The 9,713-nt window shown below is 42.9% G+C and overlaps 1 protein-coding gene across 1 annotated transcript; it reads right to left on the bottom strand.

Moving 5' to 3' along the window:
• Positions 1 to 260: 260 nt before the first annotated feature.
• LOC145393352 (uncharacterized) lies at positions 261 to 1,187 on the bottom strand. Its single transcript, XM_080267452.1, has one exon. The coding sequence runs from the start codon at positions 1,185 to 1,187 to the stop codon at positions 261 to 263; it is 927 nt and encodes a 308-aa protein (XP_080123578.1).
• Between the last annotated feature and the right edge of the window lie 8,526 nt (positions 1,188 to 9,713).

The raw sequence follows: 9,713 nt of genomic DNA, 5'->3' as shown, positions 1-9,713 counted from the left end.
ACTCATTAAATTAGTGGGAAACAGGATTATGACGGTGATGTTGATGATGATAAGAATGATGTATAGACCAGTATCACAGTTGAGAAATGTGAGAAATGTACATTATCAGGTACTGTCCTCCCACTTCACTGTCTTTGTCATAACCAGTACATCAGAGTCATGATAATTTCTCTCCACCTAACCACTGTGTGATAAGAAAACACGGTTCGAATGTGCTTGTGCGAGTGAGTTTGTGGACGTGTGTAGAATGTAAGGGGGTGTCAAGTGACGAGCGTTTGTTGTTGCTGCTGCTGCCATGGGATGTACGGGTCACAGTTGATGAACAGCTTAACAGGGTCAGTGTGCGAGTCTGACGGGCCCTCAGAAAACGTGTCTAGGTCGTTTATCTGTGTGGCCTCCCCGGTCTCGCACAGCAGCGTGAACAGGTCCGTGTCCTGGGCCACCTGTTGCTGCAGCGGCTGCGGCTGCGCTTTGCTGGGGACGCCATCTGCATCGACGAGGGTGACTTCTGGTTGCTGGGGCTCGTGTTCCTCACCAAAGATGCTGGAGAGGACCCCGGCGCAGGTGTCTTGGGGAGCGTTACCGTCCAGCATGTCCTGCAGGGACCTGATATAGGCTGAGGCCAGCCTCAGGGTGGCGATTTTAGTCATGTCGGTGGCCGCCCGGCGTCGGCACACCCACCAGGGCAGCACGCCACGCAGGCTCTCGAAGGCATTGTTGATCTGCCGCATACGGCATCTCTCGCGGGCGTTGGCGGTCTTCCTGCGGTACCTTGACAGTGGGGGTGTACGCGGCTTATGATCCAGGGGGTCCTGCAGGCTCCACTCAGGGTCACACAAGTAACGCGTCTTCAGTGACCTGGGTCTCAGTTGGTACTTGACCGCACACTCCCTTGGCCGCCTACAGCCCACACCCACCCGACCCTGACTTTGATGTTTGCTGTCATGATTCCTGTCTTGGTGTTTGCTGTCGTGAAGATAGCTCTGGTGATGACTGCCGTTGAGGTGGTCGCTTTCGTGGAGTGTGGTGCCGTGATACTTGCTGTCGTAATGGTCGCTCTTCCTGTCACCATAAGTCGATCCACAGGTGTCACTTCGGTTGTTGTTACTGTCCACTGCATCACCAGCCAGCAAGGTGGTTGTACCTCCGTCTAGGCACTCCATCCGTGGCCTCTTTGACGGAATCATTGTTACGTTGCTGCTCGTTTACCGGTCTCCTTATCGGTATATCAGTACTGGTATCTCACTATCTTAAAACTCTACTGGTGTCTCACTTGCTTTAAACTCAACTAGTGTCTCACAGTCTTTAAACGCAGTTGCTATCTGTACCTTGAAAATAAACAGCACTTTAGTTTATGGAGACATTTATACTTTTTCTGCAAATTCTGTCCTTTTAAAGAAATCTGCGTCCCTTATAAGGTCATGATGGAGAAAATACGTGCTTCACATCCAAGTGGGTACCCCAACCCATGCACCGCATTAATTTGATAAACGGGATGATAAGGTGCGGAGAACTTTAATGGCCATGTGGCAAAGAGTTCAGAAGTAAGTGCTGGATGCGCTAAGTAAATATCACATGCGCTCAGAGTCGACTGAGAAATATAATATGTGCTTAGCCTCGTGCTCTTTTGTGAGTCTAAAATTCAGTACTAAATCAGCACTGTATGAGTACATGTAGAATTCAATATTAGATGCGCTCAAATTCAGAGGTATATACCAGACATAAGCACCAACAGTTCAAAAATTTATCCAACAGCAGACGGGGTTAAAGCAGTGTCCAAGTGTGATCAAGTCGGATGGGGGAGGAGGAGAGCGCGCACCCTCTCTCTACCAGCTCTTCCACCACACTGGCCGCCCACACCTGACACCACCAGCTTCCCGTCTCACCTCTCCACCTTTCCCTCCCTCCAGTGTGCCACATCTTTACCTCTCCCCTGATGAGCTGTTTCTCCCGGTGCTTAAACCTTCCACTTATGCATTCTGCTTTATAATCTTCCAGCATTTGTAGGGTCATTTACTGTCTCTTCAATTTTTTCGATCTTGTGTCGTTTTTGTTGCAACGGTTGCAGTGTTACACGGTCGTAATCTCGTGGGCTTAAGTGGGAAATTCAATATCTCTTCCTTCCCAGTTTGATTCTAAATATGGCACAGTAATCGAGATAGAGTCTTAACCTCTAGACCTCGGGAGAACTCTCAGTGGCGAGTAGCATAACTTAGCATGGCCCAACCCACCTACATCAATCATCCTCTTTTCTTATGTTCTTATGGGTTAATTCTCTCTCGTCTGTCAGTTTTGCAAGCACTGACCATTTTATCAAGATACAAGTAATTACAAAAGATAATTCAAGTGCAATATTAAAGTTAAATTAATCATGCGGTACTTGTAGGCCGGCCATGCCCGACGCTACATCCTGAAAGGAGTGAAACTCCATGGGCATCTGCCTTTCCTCTGCAACGATCCACTTTAACAGTACACCACACTCCCTCACACCCTCAAATACTCGTGTAATCGCGTCTGTATACTGGAAGCTAATCATATATAGTCAAAGGCAAAACACTGCATCTATTTCACATTTCAGGCATATCCATCAGCGTCCAAGATGACATTATTAAAAAGTATCATCTATGGACAGAGAAACCTACCATGCCTTTCTCAGCTCAGGAATATTAGCCAGCCGAGAAAAACTGGATGTAAAACTGAAATATCTGGACAATATTCATCATTGACTATAACGCACAATTTCCTAACACTTTCCCTCCCTCTCCTTACACCTATCACGACGAGCAGGTGCCACTCGTGAGCCAGGTGTGACTCATGAAAAGCATCTCTGTGCCAAAGGTTGTTTTGGGTAAAGAGAAAAGTATATGGCCACATCTACCAAGGAAAATTCTGATATAGGAAAGTGGGTTATGATGATGATGATGATGATGATGACGGAGACGACGACGACGACGATGAAGACTCTGACAATGACGATGATGATAAAAGTAACAATGACAATGATGATAACTATCAATACCCATTAGAAAATAAATACGAGTATATTCGATAAATTCCGCAGACCAGTTTTAGAGCGGATGCAGCAATGTCGCTTGCGGTGCGAATATGATGTATAAATCTAATGAATAAAACTGACTTTCATTTCAGTTTACGACCCGCCCAAGGTTTCTGAAAAAATCAAGACAAAAACTGGTATCTACGCATACGTGGCTAATCATGCGGTTAATTTTCTCATCGCGGCACGAAAATGTTCAGGCTTATCAACTTTTATGGCTTAACACAGCACAGTAATGTTTTCTACTGATGTTTTTCTTGATAACTATTCTACCTAATTTAGGGGAGAATGCTTTGTTCTCCAGGGTATTTAGTAAACCTGACTAATCATGTAGGTAATTTCACCTGTCGGATGAATCAGAAGAATTTAGGTTATTTTTAAAGGTTTATTCTTGCTACCACCAGACGATATTTAAAGATACTTTGAGATTTTTCGAACAGGAGGGATTCGATCTAGCCTTAAATCAACCTCTTTATTACTTGAGGTCTTCCCTGCGTTAAATTGATCTGTCTAACGATAAGGAGCCGGAAAATACGTCAACGCATTGAAGGGATGAGGGGCATTAACACCATGACGTATTTCTGTAGCCGATTCTCGTTACTACCGGGTGATTTTATATTTATTTTATTTATTTACTGCGGCAGAGCCCCTAGTGGTAAAAGTGCTAATGAATGCTGTATATAACCCCTCCATGTCGAAAAGTATATCCCAAAATAAATCAATAAATCGTCAGGAGATGGCAAAAATGTACCGATAATTGCAAACGACGTACTCGGGTTGATTTTTTTTTTTTTTATCCCGGCACGAGTTCTTCTGTCTGTACATTTTTATTATTCAATTTTCTGAAAAATAAACTGAGTCTTTTAAAAGGTATTCTTCCTGCTGTCAGACGATTTTATACATCTTGGTTAATATTAACCTGACGTGAAGGGGTTAATAAGGACCCTATATAACCCCCTACCAATTCGGAAAATCAGTTCGAAGCTGCATAAAACCGTCTGAGATTGCAAAATGTACATAAAGAATGCAACCACGTATTGAAGAGCTTAACACTTTTCTTCTGTTGATTTATTGTTGCTACCTCGAGACTAATTTATTCTGTTTACGTGAGATTTTACGAACTGAAGGAGAGAGAGAGAGAGAGAGAGAGAGAGAGAGAGAGAGAGAGAGAATGTCGCCGTCTAAAGGGTTAAGACTTTCGATGATCTTTGACCCTAAGCATCGATACAACAACAACCCCCCCCCTCCTCTCTCTCTCTCTCTCTCTCTCTCTCTCTCTCTCTCTCCGCTTTTTCAACCTTTTCTCCAATTTTCTCTTCATTCTTTTTATTCTTTCTTCTTCTCCTTGTGTGTGTGTGTGTGTGTGTGTGTGTGTGTGTGTGTGTGTGTGTGTGTGTGTGTGTGTGTGTGTGTGTGTGTGTGTGTGTGTGTGTGTGTGTGTGTGTGTGTGCGCGCGCGCGCGCGCGCGCGTGCGTGTGCTCCTGTGTGTGTTTGCGTTTATGTGTGCGTGTCCTGTTTTCCCCTCCTCTCCCCTCCCCCACCTCACCCTCGGCACAGCTGTCCTAAGGTTTCATTATTACCCCGTCCAGTAGGTGACTCACACTTGGGAATTTTGTGTTGGTTAATCCTGAACAACTTTACTCAGCCAAGGGAAGTGAAAGGATTACAAGCGATCTCAGTAACCTCTTCTTCTGGCTATTATTCTGGCTGACACAAGACGATTTTATTCAGCTCAACCACTTCAGCCAGAGAACCTCCTTTAAAATTTGAATCTAGCTAGAAATACTTTTTATTATCTTACGAAGGGCCTCTGTTAGGAAATGGGGTTAGAGGCGTTTGATTCTCACGCTTTCATCATCAAACGTCTCTCCTAAGCTTTATAAAGTCGTGCGGTGGAAGTAATAAAAAGATAAACTAGAAAGCCCTCACAAAGCGCATACCTCCGCCAATGTCATTGTCATTAAAAGGGATCCGGATCCGCCCCCGAATTTCATCAATTCTTTTCTGATCCACGGCCCACCTTTCCTCAAAATTTCATTGAAATTCATTGAGAACTTCTGGAGATGTTGTGCGGGATACTCCGGATCCAGATCCGGATCCGGCCCAAATTTTAATCACTTCTTCCTTGGGCCATGGCCCACCATTCCATAAAATTTCATCAAAATCCGTTTAAGACTTTTTGAGTAATCCTGCTAATAGACAAACAGACAGACAAACCAACCAATGCTGGGTAAAACATAACCTCATTGGCGGAGATAATATGTATTACTGAAGGGGTTAGCACAGAAATCCCCAGTTTGTAGAAAACTGTTCTATCCTATACTCGTCTCATTTTAGCCTGGCCCAGATTTTCGTCCTTTTGCAGCTAATTTCACATAGGTCAGTGGAGCAAAAAGACAACACAATGGCTTTACATACTTTCCACGACATTTCTTCCTGACTAGCATCATGGTCTATGGTTAATCTATTATTACAACTCGGCCTTCACGATGGGAAGAGGGTAATTTTAAGCCAATCTATCACTGTTTCCTCCTATAATCTATCACTGTTTCATCCTGCAATCTATCACTGTTTTCTCCTGTTATCTATCACTGTTTCCCCCTATAATCTATCACTGTTTCCTCCTATAATCTATCACTGTTTTCTCCTGTTATCTATCACTGTTTCCTCTTACAATAATCAATCACTGTTTCCTCCTATAGTCAATCACTGTTTCCTCCTATAATCTATCATTGCTTCCTCCTATAATCTGTCACTGCTTCCTCCTGTAATCTATCACTGCTTCCTCCTATAATAATCTATCGCTGTTTCCTCCTGTTATCTACCACTGTTTCATCCTATAATCTACCACTGTTTCATCCTATTATAATCTATTAATCTTTCCTCCTATAATCTACCACTGTTTCCTCCAATAATCTATCAACAAAATCGACAAGAAACAAAACAAATATGATCATTCTCGATGGTACACACACCACATCAACATAAGAAGGTCCACTGCCAGTCAAAGTATTCGTAATGAGGCTTCAGCAACATTCAAAACTCCCGCCGTCATTAACCACAGACGCGTCTTAATGATATATCGCCATCTGATCCATGTGCTGCATTATTTAAACCTTCACCTGCCACAGACGCACCTGGTTATTTGATCAGAATTGACAACAGACGATTCTGATCCTTACATTGTCTCTTCAAAGCTGGCGAAAGCAGTTAATCATTTGCGAAGTAAAATATAAGACTACCGGAGAGGCAACACTGCGAGAAAATGGATGACACTTCCCAAAGTTTTTTATTATTATTCTTGTTATATGTGCAGTCAAATACTAAAGTTCGTTCGCCTCCCCTGCCTCATTCTCATCACTGGACTCACAGATGTTTAAAGGTGACATAGTGGATAAGGGTGAATAACATCAACCACAGACGAATGCTTCGGATAAGGGTGCATAATATCAACCACAGACGAATGCTTACGTACACCTCAATTCACTACGTCATATTCAAGCGTCAATGTTCTCAGGGATGAAAAACGGAACAAAAGAGGTGAGCGAACTTCAGTATTTGACTGTACTATAAATATATGTATCTGTAACTCACGAACAACATCACAAAACAAACAGGCTAGAGGTCACGTTCGAAACAAACTCTCCAAAGACCTCCGTATATGCGTTCGAAGCCACCCAGAACACAAGCCTCTGTTTGGATGGTTATTAACGACTTAGGATTCTACGTCGGTCATTTTTTTTTTTTTCTTTTTACAGCTTCTGGACTATTATGGACTCAATCGTAAATCTGAAAATGGTGCTTTGAGATACCAGACTCAGGTGACTGCATAGTAATTTTCGGGTCAATCGGTCCAGATATAAAGACGTGAGGCTGTGGGAACGAGCGTTTGGAAGGATAAAAAAAACACGAGAGAGAGAGAGAGAGAGAGAGAGAGAGAGAGAGAGAACGTATGCATTGATAACCTGCAAAAAAGGATACTATAACGTCAAAATGAATCGCTAATGAAGAGGTGTTAGGATACCCCCAGAGTACATCACCTCTGCCACACGCACACGCCTTAATAGACATGGAAATAGAGACCTCGATGCAAAAAATAAATAAATAAATAAATGCATTCTTGTTACGTATTAAAGTTCGGCGATAAATCATGTCTTCGCGCTACTTCCCCCCCCCCTCTCTCTCTCTCTCTCTCAAGTTTTTGTGCCGGATTTATAATTGTGGTGAACGCGTCGAAAGGTAGCAACGAGGAGATTGAATGTGCCACTAACTTTACATTCATTAACTTTATATTTCTTAACGACAGAGCTTGCGAACTTTGTCGGCAGTATTCGCGTTGGTTTCCTATCACCTCTTCCTCAGCGATTCAGTTTTGCACATTAAACCATAACTTCGTGTTGTCAAGAATGTAATGTTAAGATATAAACCAAATGCCAAGGTTTATATTGAGAGAGAGAGAGAGAGAGAGAGAGAGAGAGAGAGAGAGAGAGAGAATTTGAAATCTATCTACCGTATTCTTATTGGTGTAGGCAATTTCTTAACACTTTTTTCCAAGCACCTTATCTTGTTCATTACACTTTGAAATCGCTTGGTATTATACAGGTGCAAATTAAGTAAATATTAAAAAACATCAATAACACTACAGAATATTAAGGCGAAATATGCAAAATAACGCAAAATAAATCACTAAGAAAAAAATGCTACGGAGTCTCTTATATCAACATTAAGAGCTTTAATGGTCACTACACCTACTACACTCTCACACTAGTAAATTCAACTAATACCAATATACATTCACACTTCTCACAAACTTCCCCGAGATATCAGACTTTTACTGCTCTTCATATCGCTGCTGACAGGTTAATCAAATATTCCTTTTTATTTTATTTTTTTTATAAACAGAGCTGCTTGGCCACTCTTGCTTTCACTTAGAGCCATGATATTCCCCATTCCCTTAGCTCATTACATACACCTGTTTAAACTCCTTTAAATAAGAATGGAGACGCATAGGAAAAGGGTTGCACTCCCATTTTAATTTGGTTGTTCAGGGAGTGGGGCTACTTCACAGGTGTTGTAAAATAAAGATGAACGCACCTGAGCTAATTAACACCAGTGGTAGTTAGCCTGATTTACATTACCTACTATACTTAACACCTGTGATAAATAACACCTGATCTAATTAACACCTACCCCAATGAACGCCTGGAGGGTAAGAATTTTGAATGCTTGAGTGGTGAGTACATGGACGAATGCCCTTTGGTCTTCACAAGGCACTCAGATGATGTTCTCCTGCGACTGAGCATTCGTTTTCCTATTCTTGCATCTTCCCTGCTGCACTTAGTGGGAAATGAGGTTACGAAATTTATGACTACAACGACAATTAAATTAGACATGTACAGCATACACTCACTTCCCATGATAATGACGTATTTTATGAATGAGCTAGAAAGCATTCAGAGAGCGCATACCTCCGCCAATGCCATTGCCATCAAAAAGGATCCGAACCCGGATCCGGATCCGCCCCCACAATGTAAACAGTTCTTTCTCTGTCCATGGTCCATCTTTCCACAAAATTTCATTGAAATTCATTGAGAACTTTTGGAGATATTTTGCGGGATAATCCGAATCCGGATCCGCCCCCCAATGTTACCAATTCTTTCTTGGCCCATGGCCCACCCTCCACAAAATTTCATCAAAATCCGTTCATAATTTTTTAGTATTCCTGCTAACCGACAAACATACCAACGCTGGGTAAAACACAACCTCCATGGCGGAGGTAATTAAACATCACAAAAAATATAAGAAAACAGAAGTCATATAGTTTTAAAGTATTGATTCTTGGCAATAGTATTCCCAATACAGAAGCCCCTCGCCCTTTCACACAATCCTCACGCCACACACACTCTGTCTGTCTGTCTGTCTGTCTGTCTCTCTCTCTCTCTCTCTCTCTCTCTCTCTCTCTCTCTCTCTCTCTCTCTCTCTCTCTCTCTCTCTCTCTCACACACACACACACACACACCCTGCAGTGTCTTTATCTCGTACACTCGTTGGCTGATGATGGGTGACAGTGATTGCCCGAGTTGAGCCGTGCACGATTTATCACGGAAATTTACCACTCACTGCCACCCCACCCCCTCTCTTGTTCTCTCCCTCCGTCCCTCTCTTCTTCTCTCGGTCTCTCGCTCCCCCCCCCCCCGTACCCCATCGTACTGTAAGCTAAGAAAGACTACGAACACTTTTAGCGTCCTAGAATACGACTCGACGAACGAAACGCTGGAAAAATATCCCTTGAATTGGAAATTACTAAAAAAAAAAAAAAAAAAAAAAATGGTGTTCAGAATTATAAATACCACAAGGAGGACCTCTATACATTTTTACAGACCTCTCCTCAGTTAAATAGACTAACTGCAGTGAGATGACAAAACTCGTAGTGGTCATACATTTATTTATTTCCCACAGTGACTTTTTGGTCTTGTCACTGCTCGGTCCTGCCCTGCTTTGCCCTGTTCTTCTGCCCTGTCCTGTCTTGTCCTGCAACTCTGCCCTAACCTGTCCTATCCAGCTCTCAAAACTGTCCTGTCCTACCTTCACCCCCAGCCTCACCCTTGCCCTGCTCTTTCACCTGTACCGTACCATGCTCTGGCCTGCCTTGCCCTGT

Source organism: Coenobita brevimanus, chromosome 24 (assembly GCF_032717465.1).
Source record: "Coenobita brevimanus isolate Jiangsu-jjx chromosome 24, ASM3271746v2, whole genome shotgun sequence".
Lineage (NCBI taxonomy): Eukaryota > Metazoa > Arthropoda > Malacostraca > Decapoda > Coenobitidae > Coenobita > Coenobita brevimanus.
Note: the sequence above shows the minus strand (reverse complement) of the source record. Positions and strands in the feature narration are given on the sequence as shown.